This window comes from Dendrobates tinctorius, unplaced genomic scaffold, assembly GCF_039654945.1.
Source record: "Dendrobates tinctorius isolate UK_male_01 unplaced genomic scaffold, ASM3965494v1 ptg000062l, whole genome shotgun sequence".
NCBI lineage: Eukaryota > Metazoa > Chordata > Amphibia > Anura > Dendrobatidae > Dendrobates > Dendrobates tinctorius.
This window is the reverse complement of record NW_027361730.1, coordinates 2,788,645-2,806,485: the sequence shown is the minus strand read 5'-3', so window position 1 is coordinate 2,806,485 and position 17,841 is coordinate 2,788,645. Positions and strand designations below refer to the sequence as shown.

Here is a 17,841-nt window from a genome sequence, read left to right as displayed (position 1 = left end):
GACTTTCACATGAGTGTTTCTACAGTATACACCCATGCATCAACTTACTCTTTCCTCTACCCAGTACTGGGCTTCTACCTTTATATTCCATTTGTCATGCTATCATGTCCTTTTCTGGATTAACACGCCTTTTGTCCCTCTCAGCACGTATACCCGCAGCAGTACGCAGGCTCCGCTACACCCAGAGAAAACAAGGCCACTTGCACTCAGACCTTCGGCTGTTTCCGCTCATCCTTGGCTCACGCTCCTGCATTGAACCACACACCAATGCACATGGATATCTTACTCCACCACCCTGAACCTGTAAAGTATGTACTCACTTGGTTTATGAACATGTTACCTTATTTTCTGCCAGCACTTACTGCCTCTATTTCTTTTACCTGATGCTGATCCCACATTTTTACATTAAATAGGAAACCTTCTTTGGTTCCTATATGTGGCTCCTATATGTTTTCCCTTACAACATACACAAGTGTACTTATTCTGATTTAAAACTGATATTAATGTGGACACAGTTAACCGACTTATCCTGCATTTGGTGTATACAACCTTTTCATATGACCTTTGTTATATTAAATAATGCAGTATTATAACTTTTTGTGTTTTCTAATCTTGAAAGCCATGGTTCTCTTCAATTTTTGAGACTCTTTATTCTATTTTCACATCTATATTGTTTTATTTTACAGAACAAATGTATCTTGAGAAAGGCGTATTCATGCTGAAATGTTGATGATTTAAATACATCTGTACTCACATGGGTCTATTAACCTAAATTTTGGATTTTCTTGTTTCAGCATAATAAAACATTAAAAATGTATCTATTGTGTGCCGGAGTTCTACCACTTTACCATTTCTGAGGGCACACAGCAGTCACGTCATCGCGCCCTCTGACCTAAACATCACAGTGAGAAAATATGGAAGACGCCGTAGCGGAGGCTTGGGGAAAGGGACTCTGATCAAATGGGGGCCCATTCGTGGACACTGACACAGGCATCGGGCCCCCCATAGTGTGCTGGTGTGCACCCCCCTGCTCAGGGCCCAGGCACTTGCCCGGGTGCTGATGCTGGCCCTGCTGCCCACTGTTAAAGTGAAATGAATATTCACTGCTTGTCCATGGGCGTGGGGAACAGTGAATATTCATGTCTCCTCAGCAGCCGGCTCCTGCCTCCTGTTACCTGCTGCAAGGCTGGCACCGGGCAGGCACCCCTGACTCATGGACCTCATATCAGCTGCGTGGTGTGCTGATATTAACGACACGCCACTTGCTGAGGCAGTGGAGGCCCTAGGCATGGGCCCACCAGATTCCTCCCTTTCTGCAGTTGGCCAGTCCAATCTTGGTTCTATATATTAAACATTATCTAACTTATAACTCGAATTATATGGTGTACCTTCTCCAATGCCCTTGTTCCTTATGGTATATTGGTGAAACTACGTGGGATTTTAAAACCAGGATCAACCACCACCGATATACCATAAGCAAGAAAAGATAGGGCCTACCAGTCCCTGATCACTTGGTGGAAAAAGGACATACTGAGAAACAATTGAGATTCACTATCATAGACACTGTCCCTTCACAGAGAAGAGGAAGGGACAGAATTTGTCTCCTAAAGAAACGTGAGCTAGAGTGGATATATAGTTTGGACGCTTTAAGACCTAACGGTCTCAATGCTGAATTTAATGTTACTCCAATGCTATACTTCATATTTATTTCAGGATCTTCTCTTTTATCTAACAATAGTGTAACTGTATTTTTAATTCCCTTTTTATGCATTATTAAATCTTTGTGGTTTACCCATGTGAGCTGTGAAGAATTTGCTCCGTGTCATATTATCCCAATCCTGCGAAAGTAAACGCAACTGTTATGCCAGAGACCTGTGTCTCTGGACATTATTGTGGACGCCGCGTGGGGGTGAATAGAAGTGAACGGAAAGTCCTCCATTTTTAGGGCTTTACAGAGTAGATCTTTTTATTAATGCCACACAGGTGTGCTTATTATATTAATTATTGCACGATGCACTTTTTCTATCGATTACTACCTCACTACATGCTTGCTACATGAGATTTATGAGAAATTAATCTCTAATCCAACAAAAACCTACAGCAAAATAGCTGAAGATATAGTCATGGAAGGTCTTAATATGGGCATACCTCATGTACATACATGCTACATGAGGTTTATGAGAAATTAATCTCTAATCCAACAAAAACCTACAACAAAATAGCTGAAGATATAGTCATGGAAGGTCTTAATATGGGCATACTAAACAAAAAACAAGCTGAATATTTGATAGTCCAGAATCCAATTTTGCCAATCATATATGACTTGCCTAAAATTCACAAAATTGCAGATATCCCTCCTATGAGACCAATTGTATCGGGTCTTGGGTCTTCAAATGAGCACCTTTGTGAATGGGCTGATTCTCTTCTTCAGCCAATGGTACGGAGCTTACCAGGCTACCTCAAAGATTCTACGGATGTTTTAGCCACTTTTTCTGATAAAATATGGCGAGAAAACTTTGTATGGCTTAGTTGCGATGTTATATCGCTGTACACATGCATCCCGCACAATTTGGCTATGGAAGCTTTGGAGTATTTTTTACGGAGTTACAATGAATATTCAGAAGATTTGATTCAATTTTCTGTTGCAGGTTGTGTTTTTTCTTCTTAAACATAATTTTTTTTAACATTTGATGGTATTATTTACAGAAGTCTGGAGTCCCAATGGGAGCTAAGTACTCCCCATCCTTGGCTAATTTGACCACAGCATTTTGGGAAAAACTATTTATTCAGTGAATAACCCCTATGTGCAGTGCATCCTCTGGTATGGTAGATACAGCGATGATACCCTCATTATCTGGGAGGGTGATGTATCTACCATACCAGCATTTATGGATTACATTAAAGGGGTTGTCCGGGCTTTTCACATAATCTCAGTGCATATCTGGGCTGCAGAATGCTGACAATAAGTAATTTACCTTCTGTGGCAAGTCTGCACGCTTTCCAAGATATCATCTCTTGCTTGTTCTGGCATTGAAATGAGAACTGGTCATTTCCTCCTCACTAGTTTCACTTTCCATAGATCACTGTTCAGCGTGTGTCAGGGGGAGGAGCAGCTGGGTGGTTCTGCTCTCTGCACTGAGGCTGCTAGAGGGGGAGGATTTGTTACTGTGTGAGGAGGGATAGGCTTGTTCATGTGGTCGGGGAGGGTCTGTTGCTATGGAGGGTGGGGTTGTTGCTATAGAGGGCATGTTTTTAGTAGAGTAGGAGGAAACGACCAGTTCTCATTTCAATGCCAGAACACACCCCCCCTGGACGTTTTTCTTACAAGCAAGAGATGATATCTTGGAAAGCATGCAAACTGGCCACAGAAGGTAAATTACATATTGTCAGCATTCTGCAGCCCAGATATGCACTGAGATTATGTGAAAAGCCCGGACAACCCCTTTAACTCTAATACCTATAACATCAGATTCACTCACAAATCCAATAAAACCCAAATATAATTTCTAGATCTAGAATTATGGGGACATATAGGACAAGAAATTATATCTAATACTTACTGTAAACCTATTACAGGGAACACTATATTGCATGCCCGAAGTGGACATCCTAGGCATGTAATTAAATCTATTCCCGTTGGAGAACATATAAGGTTAAAAAGAAACTGCACGGAGGAACAGGTGAAAAACAAAGAATTTGATGCGCTGCACAAAAAAATTGAAAAACGGGGTTATGCAAATTGGATGTTAGAAAGAGCCAAAATTAGGGCAGATAATAGGGACAGAAAAGATTTATTGGAAGCAAAAAATAATGTGAATCCCACAAAAAAAGAGACATGAATAAAAAAATATTTGTCAGTCTTGAATATAGTCTGCAATTTGACAAAGAGCATTTTTTTTTTTAAATGCCTACCAATCCTCTATGAGGATGAAATATTAGCAAAAATATTAGATTCTAGCACTAATGTTGTTGCCAGACGAGCTCCCACTATTGGAGATATAGTATCCCCTAGTTTTTTTTTTACATCTGCAGCATCTTCGGAAAATTGGCTAAAAACCACCGGCTTTTATAAATGTGGTTCTAGTAAGTGTAAAATGTGCAGATATGCACAATAAACAAAAACATTCAATGACTCAGGTAATATTCAGAGGTATTACATCAAACAATTTATTAATTGCAATACAGAAAATGTGGTCTATAGGATACATTGTAAAATATGCAATTTATCCTATGTAGGCTGCACAACAAGGAAACTAAAAACTCGCATCCTGGAGCATATTAGGGATGTAGAGAATAATAGTATCAATACACGTAACATTTCTATGTTGTCTAAACATTTTCTAATGCAGCATAATGGGGATTTGGAGGCGATGCCAGTTGCAGGAATTCAATGGGTTAAAAATGCAAAGCGTGGTGGAGATGGAAAAAGACGCCTTCCTACAAGAGAGGCTTTTTGGATATTCTGTCTGGAGTCTAGATATCCAAATGGGTTAAACAAAAGAACAGAGATCATGTATTATTATTGATGGTTATTGCTATATTTTAAATATTTGTATATATGTCAATTTGTTTTTATGTGGTATTATTATGCAAACCTAGAGAATGTGGAGTTTTGCACACAGAACCTTTCTATTAGAACATGTGATAGAAGGTGATATCGTCATTGGTCTTTATGGAACATAGGCATTGTAGTAATGCTCACAGGACCTTTGGCTTGCTCATGTGATTTACATTGCAGTTCTCATTGGTCAGAACTAAGTATAAGGTTTGCACTATGCTAGCAATTTGCAGCTGTGGTAAAGACCCATGTAGGGTCAAAACGCGTAGCTGTTGTCTCAGTGCCTCATAGCACATCCATCTACTCCTGAGGAGTAAGCCGCTGTACTATTTTAATTTTTCAATAAAGCAAGAAATTTTATCAGCTGGAACGCCCCTTATGTTTCTGTCTACTATTTTTTTTTTTTACGCAGTTGGACGGAACCAAAAATGCAACAGGTTGCATCTGGTGCGCCTAGGCGCACACTACAAAAACGCATACGAACGCGTGCAAACGCTAGACCATGCGCCCTCCATGTTAAACATAGGGGCGCATGGACGCGCTGCTCTAAAAAACGCTAATGTGAAACCAGCCTGAGTGGTGTGTACGAAAAAATGAAGTGCTCTCGAACTCCAGACCCAGCACTTCTTTCACTCCGGCTATGATGGGATTGTTGGCTATGACCATGCCCTCCACTAATAAGAATGTGACATCTTTAATATATAGAGAACTGAGCACTGAATACAGTAATGGTACAAGTATGAATAAGAGTCAGAACAGCAGAACAAGCTTAATATTATTTGGTCATACAATAAGTATAGAAAAATATTGTAAAAGACAGCTCGGACAGCAGGAATAAATAAAAGCACAATAAAAAGGAACCTGCGACAGCAAACAGAATCACATAGGAGGGAAGTTACACAACTTTATTAGCAAAAGGTCCTAGACAGGGATTACAGGTTAAGCAAATTATCGCAAGTCATCTGATGTGAACATGCCCTTAGCTCTGCGTAGTATGGAGTCCTTGTTGGCATCATAGGGGTGCTCCTTAGATGGGATTTCAAGCACGGCTGGAATGGAGACGTTGTGAGCATCAATAGCGTGCCGGATCATCTCAGCAATGAACTGGTTAATCAGGATAATTCCAATATCTTCACGCTGTAGAAAACTCCTGGATAAAGCAGAAGAAAAGAAACCCAGGTATAAATTCAACTGTATCTATACTACTACTACTGTGAATTCAAAAGGGTATCCAGCCCTATAAAATATATGAAGGAGAGGTGATGAAATAAATGAGACTCGCTTCTCTCCTCCGGCCATCCATCACTGGCGCTCGGGTAAAGGGCCTTCTATGTCTTTGGTAACAGTGGTCACATGCCTGACAAATACAGAGAAAACTTCTGGAGCATCAGCGATGGTTGTATGGGGGACAGAAGAGAGTATAGATTATTTAATTACATTTGCTGAACTTAGAAAAAGTAAGGTAACCCCTTTAGTGAATCCCCCCCCAAAAAAAAAAAAAACCACACACAAAGCAAAAAAACAATGCTTTATCATCATACCGCCGAACAAAAAGTGCAATAACGCGTGATCAAAAAGACGAATATAAACAATCATGGTACCGCTGAAAACGTCATCTTGTCCTGCAAAAGACGAGCCGCCATACAGCATCATCAGCGAAAAATAAAAGTTATAGCTTGCAGAATAAAGCGATGCAAAAATAATTATTTTTTATATAAAATTGTTTTTATTGTATAAAAGCGCCAAACACACACAAAAAAAAGAAGATATAAATGAGGTATCGCTGTAATCGTACTAACCCGAAGAATAAACCCCCTTTATCAATTTTACCACACGCGGAAGGGTGTAAATGCCTCCCCCCAAAAGAAATTCATGAAATGCTGGTTTTTGTTCATTCTGCATAAAAAAAAAAAAAAAAAAAAAAAAAAAAAAAAGCTATAAAAAAATATAATAATAATAATAATAATAATAATAATAATAATAATAAGTCACGTGCCTGAAAATGGTACCAATAAAAGAGTCAACTCGTCCTGCAAACAAAAAAGACCTCACGACTGTGGGTCAAAATATGGAAAAAATTATAGCTCTCAAAATGTGGTGATACAAAAACTATTTTTACAATAAAAAGTCTTTTAGCGTATGACAGCTGCCAAACATAAAAACCCGCCAAATATAGTAAATCAAACCCCCCTTTATCACCCCCTTAGTTAGGGAAAAATAATAAAATTAAAAAAAAAAAAAAATGTATTTATTTCCATTTTCCCATTAGGGTTAGGGCTACGTTTAGGGCTGAGATTATGGTTGGAATTAGAATTGGGGGGGGTTTCCATTGTTTGGGCACATCAGGGGCTCTCCAAATGCAACATGGCGTCTGATCTCAATTCCAGCCAATTCTGCGTTGAAAAAGTCATACAGTGCTCCTTCACTTCCAAGCTCTCTGCCATATGCCCAAACAGTGGTTTACCCCCACATATGGGGTATCAGACTACTCAGGACAAATTGCACAACAACTTTTGGGGTCCAATTTCTCCTGTTACCCTTGGGAAAATAAAAAATAGGGGGCAAAAATATGATTTTTGTGGAAAAAAAATATGATTTTTTATATTTTTATGGCTCTACATCCTTGGGGGTTCAAAGTGCTCACCACATATCTAGATAAGTTCCTTGGGGGGGGGGGGGGGGGGTTCTAGTTTCTAAAATGGGGTCACTTGTTGGGGGGGGTTTCCACTGTTTAGGCACATCAGGGGCTCTCCAAACGTGACATGGTGTCCGATCTCAATTTCAGCCAATTTTGAATTGAAAAAGTCATACGGCGCTACTTCCCCTCAGAGCTCTGCCATGCGCCGAAACAGTGGTCCCCCCCAAATATCAAGTATCAGCGTACTCAGTTATTGAAAAATAACTTTTGCAGTCCAATTTCTCCTCTAACCCTTGGTAAAATTAAAAAAAAAAATGGAAGTAGTTTTTCTGTGAAAAAAGTTAAATGTTAATTTTTTTTTTAAAACATTCAAAACATTCCTGTGAAGCACCTGAAGAGTTAACAAACATCTTGAAAGTGGTGTTGAGCACCTTGAGGGGAGCAGTTTTTATAATGGTGTCACTTTTGGGTATTTTTTTATCATATAGACCCCTCAAAGTGACTTTAAATGTGATGTGGTCCCTAAAAAAAAAAAAAATAAAAAGTCAAAATTGTGCTGATGTAAAGTAAACATGTGGGAAATGTTACTTATTATGTTTTTTGTGTGCCATATCTCTGTGATTTAAAGGCATAAAAATTGTAAGTTGGAAAATTGTTTTCCGCAAATTTCCATTTTTTTTTTCACAAATAAACGCAAGTTATATGAATGAAATGTTACCACTAACATGAAGTACAATATGTCACGAGAAAACCAGGGCTGTTGAGTCGGAGTCGTTGCTCATTTTGGTGCAGTCGGAGTCGGTATAAAATGGACCGGCTCAGACTCCTAAAATATATAATAAATTGGGTACAGTAGTCCAATGCAGAATGTGCTGAATATTTTTTCATAGGAATTTGGGAAAGTTATGAAATGTCCTATAAATGGCTGTTCGATTCCTGATCTAAGGCTACATTCACACACAGCGTTTTTGCTGCGTTTCTTGAGGATACGTTTTTCAGCTGGAAAAGCAGATAATTTTTTAAAAAACCACATCACCTGAAAGGTTTTTGAGCTCATAATGTTTTCAATAGCAAAAGATTAGAAAAACGCTACACAAACTGACATGCTCATTCAGCCCAAAAACGGATCGTCACAAAACGATGTGTCTGAATGTCATACCTTGAAACCCATTGACTTTGCTGGGATTGCCCAGAGTCACTGCAAAAAACGGATCCGCAAAACCGCTGTATGTGAATCATGGCCGTAGCCAGCAAGGGGAAGCTGCCCCAGTATAAGCAGGGGCACGCACCTATCAAAACTCACTTGTATGCTGCAGTGCTCCCGTCGTGCTCCCGTCCTGCACCGGCTCCAGGGGGCAATCTCTCCTCCTCTATTCCTGTCTTCACCAGAGAGAGGAGGGGGAGGGGTGCCTGCCCTGCACAGGATCCGATTCCTGGGCCCCAAGCTGGAGAAAGTGAGAAAGTTGTGCACACGCTGCAGCTGGCAATAAGAGATAGTCTGCAAGAGGGACATGCTGGAAATCTGATTGGAAAAGTGAGGAAATTGGTTATTGCCGACAGAACCCCTAAAATTGATTCCATCTTGAATCGACGTGCTGGGAAAGGGGCAATTGTTGATCAAGTCACTCGGTGGGGCAGCACTTATTTAATGATTTAGCGATTGCTTGAACTAAAACCGTTTCTTAAAGATATGGCGCACCCTCAGGAACCCTAAATGAAGGTCAATGGACACAGGTGGCTGAATTGAAAGAATTGCTTAATCACCCATTTACAGTGACTAAAAAATTACAAGCTGAGGATTTAACTGCTGGCATTTTCATAAGGGAGTGGAAGAACTTGCTATTTTGCCTGTCCCAAAGAGGGACATATATTACATATTTACAATTTATTACAGTTTTTTTGTGTTCTAAAGTTGTATTCCAATAAATATATACTAGCTATTAACCCGTTCTACGCCCAAGTGGCGAGCATTTTTATTGGTATATGGTCTCCCATCCTGCTATGTGCTGCCACCCTCCTATCCTGGTATGCATGGCACCCCATTCTTCATCCCGGTATGCATGGACCTCTCACCTCCCCTATCCCGGTATGCATGGTCCTCTCACCTCCCCTATCCCGGTATGCATGGTCCTCTCACCTCCCCTATCCCGGTATACATAAATATGTGACTCTTCAGATTTTGTATTAGTCTAGCCTGAAGAAGAGACCTGAGTAGTCTCGAAAGCTTGCAATGTGTTACCATCTTTTCAGTTAGCCATTAAAAGGTATCAACCACTGAGGACTCTCAATTCTGAATATTTTTGTAAATAAAATGTTCATTTCTAGTACTTGGTTGAAAACCCTTTGTTGGCAATGACTGCCCGAAGTCTTGAACTCATGGACATCACCAGACGCTGTTTCGTCCTTTTTCATGCTCTGCCAGGCCTTCACTGCGGTGGTTTCAGTTGCTGTTTGTTTGTGGGCCTGTCTGAAGTTTAGTCTTTAACAAGTGAAATGCATGCTCAATTGGGTTGAGATCAGGTGACTGACTTAGCCATTCAAGAATATTCCACTTCTTTGCTTTAATAAACTCCTGGGTTGCTTTGGCTTTATGTTTTGGGTCATTGTCCATCTGTAGTATGAAACGACGACCAATCAGTTTGGCTGCATTTGGCTGGATCTGAGCACACAGTATGGCTCTGAATACCTCAGAATTCATTCGGCTGCTTCTGTCCTGTGTCACATCATCAATAAACACTAGTGACCCAGTGTCACTGGCAGCCATGCATGCCCAAGCCATCACACTGCCTCCGCCATGTTTTACAGATGATGTGGTATGCTTTGGATCATGAGCTGTACCATGCCTTCGCAATACTTTTCTCTTTCCACCATTCTGGTAGAGGTTGATCTTGGTTTCATCTGTCCAAAGAATGTTCTTCCAGAACTGTGCTGACTTTTTTAGCAAAGTCCAGTCTTTTTATTCTTGATGCTTATGAGTGGCTTGCACCGTGCAGTGAACCCTCTGTATTTACTTTCATGCAGTCTTCTCTTTATGGTAGATTTGGATATTGATACTCCTACCTCATGGAGAGTGTTGTTCACTTGGTTGGCTGTTGTGAAGGGGTTTCTCTTCACCATGGAAACTATTCTGCGATCATCCACCACTGTTGTCTTCCGTGGGTCTTTTAGCATTGATGAGTTCACCAGTGCTTTCTTTCTTTCTCAGGATGTACCAAACTGTAGATTTTGCCACTCCTAATGTTGTAGCAATTTCTCGGATGGGGTTTTTCTGTTTTTGCAGCTTAAGGATGGCTTGTTTCACCTGCATGGAAAGCTCCTTTGACCGCATATTTCCTTCACAGCAAAACCTTCCAAATGCAAGCACCACACCTCAAATCAACTCCAGGCCTTTTATCTGCTTAATTGAGAATGACATAATGAAGGGATTGCCCACACCTGTCCATGAAATAGCCTTGGAGTCAATTGTCCAATTACTTTTGGTCCCTTTAAAAACAGGGCGGCACATGTTAAGGAGCTGAAACTCCTAAACCCTTCATCCAATTTTAATGTGAATACCCTCAAATGAAAGCTAAAAGTCTGAACTTCAACTGCATCTGAATTGTTTTGTTTAAAATTCATTGTGTTAATGTCTAGAACCAAAATTAGAAAAATATCGTCTCTGTCCAAATATATATGGACCTAACTGTATGTCACACAAAATATTTACTAAATAACATTTCCCACATGTCTACTTTACACCAGCACAATTTTGGAAACACATTTTTTTAAGTTAGGAAGTTATAAGTGTTAAAAGTCATTTTTACAACAAAATTTACAAAACCATTTTTTTTTTTTTTTTTTTTTTTTTTTTTTTTTTTTTTTTTTTTAGGGACCACCTCACATTTGAAGTCACTAAGGAGTCTATATGGCAGAAAATACCCAAAAGTGATACCATTCTTAAAACTGCACCCCTCAAGCTGCTCAAAACTACATTCAAGAAGATATAACCCTTCAAGTGCATCACATGAGCAGAAGCAACATGGAAGGAAAAAAAATGAACATTTAACTTTTTAGTCACAAAAATGATCTTTTAGCAACAATTTTTTTATTTTCTCAAGGGTAACAGGAGAAATTGGACCGCAACAGTTGTTGTGAAATTTGTCCTGAGTACACTGATACCCTATATGTGGGGGGAGACCACCGTTGGGCATATGGCAGGGCTTGGAAGGGAAGCAGCGCCGTTTAACTTTTTCAACCTAAAATTGGCTCGAATTGAGATCGGACGCCATGTTGCGTTTGACGATCCCCTGATGTCTCTAAACAGTGGAAGCCCCCCACAAGTGACCCCATTTTGGAAACTAGACCCCCTAAGGAACTTATGTAGATGTGTGGTGAGAACTTTCAACCCCCAAGTGTTTCACTAAAGTGTATACTGCCCAGGCGTGAAAATAAAAAATCCTATTTTTTGCCCACAAAAATGATCTTTTAGTCCCCAATTTTTAACTTGCCCAAGGGTAACAGAGAAATTGAACCCAAACGTTGTTGTCCAATTTGTCCTGAGTACGCTGGTATCTATATGTGGGGGAAAACTACTGTTTGGGCACACGTCGGGGCTCGGAAGGGAAGTAGTGACGTTTTGGAATGAAGACTTTGATGGAATGGTCTGCGGGTGTCATTTTCCATTTGCAGAGCCCCTGATGTGCCTAAACAGTAAAAAAAAAAAAAATAAAAACACGTGACATCGTTTTGGAAACTAGACCCCCAAGTAACTTATCTAGATGTGCCCCAAATAATCTAATGTTTCCGGTAAAGTGAGTTAGTAGTGCGTTGAGGTGTGGTACAATATGAAGCAATCCTTCATACACAGGCCAGGTTTTTCGGGGCAGGTGTCGCATTGATAAATGGTGTCCTTGCGTATTCCCTTTTTGTCACACACTCGGCACCTTTTTTTGCGACTTACCTCTTTTTCCAGTTTGCGGGCCCTCCCCCGGGAAATGCTGACCTGGTACAATACGAGCACCTTCAGTTCCGGAAGTACTGGGGCCTGCTCCTTTCGGAGTGCCAAACATCAGGGCCTTAACCACTACCACACTGAAGGTATGACGGATCGGTGTGGCGTGCACATTGTGACAGCAGGAAAGCGTTGAGCATTGCCATTTGTACAATGTGCACGGCCAGCTTTTTATATCACACCCTGGCCATTCTGAGAGCATTGTACGGTGTTGGAGGAGTTCATCTGAGAGATCAACGCCCTCCCATGTATTTGTTGTACCCCAGTACACAGGTCGGTTTGCTGACCTGTGTAGAGGTTCCCCGTACAGTGCTGAGGGCGCTGCCATCACTGTGTATGGCGGTCAAGAGAAGGACATCCCTCTTGTCCTTGACCACCAGTAGGTGGTCGCTACATTGGGCTCTGGTCTCACCTTTTCTGAGCATCCACCCAAGTTGTGTCTTCAGGAGGCTTCTCTGATTTTTGCGGACAGTACCGCAGGCTGCAGTACCTCGCGCAGAGAGGGATTTGTAGAGTGGGACGCTGGTTTAAAAGTTATCAATGTAGAGGTGCTAGACTTTATCCAGCAGTGGGTGCACCAAATCCCTCACAATTTTCCCACTCACTCCCAGGACAGGACGACACTCACGGGGTTCAATCCTGGTGTCCTTTCCTTCATACACTCGCAAACTTTTTATTAAAGTGTTCAATGATCGACTGAACTTGAATACTGGAGTGTTATATAAAATATCAACACTCCAATATTACCAAAGTTCTGGCTTCTTCAGGATCCCCATGTGGAGGACCAGGACACAAAACTGCATCATTTCAACTGCGTCTACAGGAGACCAGTTAGAATATGATGAACCGGGGTTTTGTTCCAAAAATTGACTAGCGTACAAATTAGTTTGCTCCACCATGAGGTTAACAAAATCCTCAGAGGAAAAAGACTTTGAAAAAGTCAATTTCTGTTTTGGCCGGTGGTGTCAAACTTGATTCCTGATTTTGCCACAAAATCAGGAATCAGTGGATCGTAATTTTTTGGGGGGCGAGGTCCATACAGGGTCTGCTGATTCAGTTGCGGGCATGGTGGGCGCTACCTCATCTTATGTCCTGGGGTGTCTGCGTGGCGGTTCCGCAGGACCAGAGGAGGAAGAGGAATCAGAAAAATAAAGAAAAGTGGGATCCTCTCCCTCGCTATTAGTGTCGGAGGCAAGGAAAGAATATGCCTCCCCCATTGAATAGCGCTGTTGGGACGAACGTGATGAGTGGGACATTTTTTCTTGTGAGTATGGTGCTTTGTGTGTACTTTATTTATAACTATGTGTATGTGTGTGTGGGGGGGGGGGGGCGCTAGTGATTGGTGCAAACTATTTTGAAAAGAAAAAGCTAAAAGGGAAAAAAAAAAAAAAAAAAAGCAAATAAGGAGAAAAAATACCTGAGAAAAGAAAAGTCTAGAACAGCAGGCCATAGATCTGATAAGTGAACGGCATCACTTATAATTTGGCGGCTGCTGGATGTGCGCACAGGGGTGGCGAAAAAGAAAAGTGGAAAACAGCCGGCACAAGCTCTGATAAGTGAACTGCGTCACTTATCAAAATTCGGCGGCTGCTAAATGTGCACACGGAGGAGGCGCAAAGGGGGGTGAAAAGAGGGGGAATGGAGTGGATGGATAGAGATCGGGCAGGGATCAACAGTCAGGGTTGTAATTAGGTGGTGCAAAGGGGGGGGGGGGGTGAAAAAAAATGGAAAACAGAAGGCACAAGCACTGATAAGTGAACTGCGTCACTTATCAAAGTTTGGCGGCTGCAGGATGTGTGCGCCGAGGTGGCGGAAAAAAGAGCATGAGTGTTGATCGGTGAACTGTATCACCAATCAACGCTCGGCGGCTGCGCACGGAGGCAGCGCGAAAGGGGGGGTGGAGGGGGGTAAAAAGAGGGGGAAGGTGATCAGGTAACACTTACAGTTGAACTGTGTGTCTTTTTTCCTTTCTTCTGTCTTCAGCAAGGATTGTGGTACTACAGGCTGCTGTGGCACCACAATACCCAGCACAGGAGCTCTTGCTGTGTGACCTCTCTGCAGGAATCCTCGGCTAGAGTGAGGACACTTGCAGTGAAGTCAGACAGGTCACAGAGTGGTCATCACACCGCTGCTGTGACCTGTCATTGGTGGGAATCGAATGGTTACATTAATCCCACCAATCCCTGCTGGCCCTGGTGACCATGGCAACTGCCTACAATCGGAGCTCACAGCTCCGATTCCTAGGCCGGTCACGGCCAGGTCACCAGCAGGGCACAGAGCGGTCACAACGTGACCACAGCTGTGCCCTGTGATTGGCGCAATCGAGGATGACATCAATCACGCCAATCACCTCCTGTGCCCTGCGATTGGCGCGATCGATTCGACCGGCGATCGCGCCACTCCGGGGGCTTTTTGCTGGTGCCTAGCCTAGGACCTCATTGGCTGAAACAACGAGAAGCGCTGTGATTGGCTCTTCGGAATTCAACAGCCAATCACAGCGCTCGAGGGGCCAGACCAGGGAGGAGACAGCCCGGGATGCCGAGGCCATATACCCTGAGGTAAGATGGCGTCGGCATTTTAATGCAATCACCGCAAATTAAGTCGCAATGTCGCATTAAAGGGCATGACATACTATTCCGTCCATGGAACTTAAGTCCCAGGTCACATGGACGGAATAGTACGTCCAATGTAAGAAAGGGGTTAAGGACATTCTGAAGATATGATCTGTTGGGGCTGTAAGTATTGCAGTTTGGGAAACACTGATCTAGGCCATGCGAGTCCTGTTTACGTAGGACAATGTGCTGCAGAGAATGATGAGCTCTTGTGCTGCACAAAAAATAATTTCAACCAATGAGTGTGTAGCTTGTTCATCGTGATCTAAGGCCCATTTACACTGCAAAATAATTGTGAAATGAGCCATTTTTAAAACATTCTTTCACAAGTAACTTTCAGTGTAAGTGAAGCTTTAAAGGGATGCTTCATTAAAAGCAAGTTATCTCCCATTGGCGAGATAAGCAATAACTTGATCGGTGGGCACTGGGACTGACACTGAATGGCAGAAGGGGGCACTATGAGCCCCATTAGAATAGAGCAGCAATGCGCAATGATTGATCACTGCTCCAGTCATTTCCTATGAGGCTGCAGAGTACTTGGCCTTATCTGGAAGCACCATAGAGAATGAATGGAGCAGCGGTCGGGCACCTGACGAGCAGTTCCATTCTAACTATGATAAAAGTGCCCTGTTCTGCCAATCGGAGCGGTCTCAGCAATTAGACTCCCACCAGTCAATAACTTATTACCTACCCTGGGATACGTTAGAACCTGTTATCACCGGAGAACCTCTTAAGAGAGTTGTCCGATCAGCTGCTGGTACTTGGCAACTTCTACATCCTTTGGGAGAATGTGCTACTACATTGTGGCCGTATAAAGAAATGGCTGTTCTTCTAGTACTAGGGAATCACGAGGACACCGGCATGGGAGCACCCATACATAACAACTGTCCACTTTGGCTCATGAGGGTTCCGAGTGCGAGACCCGCTGTATGACACAAACTTGTCATTGTCATGAGAAAGCCCCTTTGTTTTCACCATGCTGAATAGAGAAAAATATGTGAAAACAGCTGGAAGAAAAAGTGACCCTGTACCGAAATTAGGGCCAGTATTTTAGATAAGTCTACAGCAATCATTTCATGTAACAATGTGGATTCCTGAAGCAAAGTGACTACTGGTTCAGAGGGAAACATGCAGGAGGCTGTGGGCACCACGGCGCGAGGCAGGCTGCGGGCACCACAGGCAGGAGGCAGGCACCACAGGCAGGAGGCAGGCACCACAGGCAGGAGGCAGGCTGCGGGCACCACAGGCAGGAGGCAGGCTGCGGGCACCACAGGCAGGAGGCAGGCTGCGGGCACCACAGGCAGGAGGCAGGCTGCGGGCACCACAGGCAGGAGGCAGGCTGCGGGCACCACAGGCAGGAGGCAGGCTGCGGGCACCACAGGCAGGAGGCAGGCTGCGGGCACCACAGGCCGGAGGCAGGCTGCGGGCACCACAGTCCGGATCAGGGAAGATGTTTCCTACACCCGGAGGATGGTGTTTGCAGTAAATAGTCCTCTGCTATGATGAGAAACATACAGCCAACGTCCGGGTGGACAATCAGCGTCCAGGGCTGCGGCTACAGCTCATGTGACCGTCAGAAAGGGGAAGAGGACAAATCCGGCAACTCCAATGTGTGAGACGTCACATGTATGGAGCTTACTAGGATAAGCCTCACATGAAGAGTTTGCTGGGTGGGGGTCCTACTGCTGAGCCCCCCCAGAGACCACCATTGCACTATTAAATATGGCAACCATTGGACATAGAATATCACAGCCACAGACCCCTGGAGGTCACGCTGGGAAACCTGTCAGATCTATCAAGCTACCTGTGTGTGGTGATCTCCACAGGAAGAGGACTGTGCCGGCATATACTGTATCATGACCCCTTTACGCGGCTACTACCTCCTGTCACGATACAGCACAACATACTATCACGATCTCAGGGTGCTGTCTCTCACCTGAACGTCTCCTCTATTTCTGTCACGCTCGTCTCCTTCTCCACCACCAGGAAATTCGGCTTGCGGTTCTTGTTGAGCTCCCCGATTCCTCCAAGCAAAAAGCCGGTGCAGGTGTCCTCATCCCCGATCACTGCGATCAGCTTCCCCCGTACAAGGCCGCCCGCCATGTCTCCAGCTTCTGTCAGTCCCGGACTGCTGCTCGCTGCTCATTCACACCTTCTTCATAGAGCCGAGCTCAGCTCCTCCTGCCTGTCATGTGACGCGGCCGACCAGCGCGTCAGGTGACACTGAGGGGCGGAGCTCTGCGGTCAGCACTCGGCAGTGACAGTTAGCGCTGACTGAGGGGTGGGGGAGCGGGAGCAGAATGGTTCTTACTCATTGTGAACGTCACAAGCTTGTGACAGAGGAACTGGCCGCCTGTGTGTCTGCCGGTCAGATACATGGGAGTCAGGGACTGTTCTGTGCGTTGTAGCCGCAGCAGGTGTGACCTGTGCCGTAGAGCAGCATACACCTCATACACAGTCCCACATGAGGAAGAGCGGGCCCTCCTCCATTGTTAGGCGGCGATTATACTTAGCTCCAAAACCGCGGCAAAATATTGTGCTGCCTTGTTTGCCGCAAAAAAAAAACCCAAGCTGCGCAAGTTCAGTATTTAGAGAGGTTTCTTTTTTACCTCAGAGGTCGCCATTTTACCTAATTGGGGTTTTTTTTTTTCCCTCAGAGGTCAGCTTTTTACCTCAATATTTGGAGAGGTTGTTTTTTTACCTCAGAGGTCGCCATTTTACCTAATTGGGGTTTTTTTTTTTCCCTCAGAGGTCAGCTTTTTACCTCAATATTTGGAGAGGTTGTTTTTTTACCTCAGAGGTCAGCATTTTACCTCACTATTTGGGAGAGGTTGTTTTTTTTTTTACCTCAGAGGTCAGCATTTTACGTGGCTATTTGGACCACCAGGAAGGTCCCGGAAGGCTGCAACTATAAAAGGTTTGCATGGCCGCCCGACCGTGCGCTAATATAAAAAAAGATTAGACCATGTGGAGTGAGTGTTGTATGCATGTATGAATGTCTCTGGTGAATGACTCATTATGAAACCCCTACCCTTGGTACGCA

At 43.4% G+C, this 17,841-nt stretch overlaps 1 protein-coding gene across 3 annotated transcripts; it reads right to left on the bottom strand.

The window, feature by feature from the left end:
* Nucleotides 1–4,143: 4,143 nt before the first annotated feature.
* ATP6V1F (ATPase H+ transporting V1 subunit F) lies at nt 4,144–17,076 on the bottom strand. 3 transcript variants are annotated; one of them, XM_073579218.1, is made up of 3 exons: nt 16,735–17,073; nt 8,500–8,718; nt 4,144–5,708 (listed from the first exon to the last, which is right to left on the bottom strand). In XM_073579218.1, exons 1-3 carry the CDS (start codon nt 16,899–16,901, stop codon nt 5,507–5,509), a joined length of 588 nt encoding a protein of 195 aa, XP_073435319.1. In that variant the 5' UTR covers nt 16,902–17,073; the 3' UTR covers nt 4,144–5,506. The 3 variants fall into 3 exon arrangements, with proteins under 3 accessions (XP_073435319.1, XP_073435321.1, XP_073435320.1); XM_073579220.1 differs by having other exon boundaries at nt 5,443–5,708; nt 8,500–8,641; nt 16,735–17,076; XM_073579219.1 differs by lacking the exon at nt 8,500–8,718 and having other exon boundaries at nt 5,443–5,708; nt 16,735–17,044.
* Nucleotides 17,077–17,841: the final 765 nt, after the last annotated feature.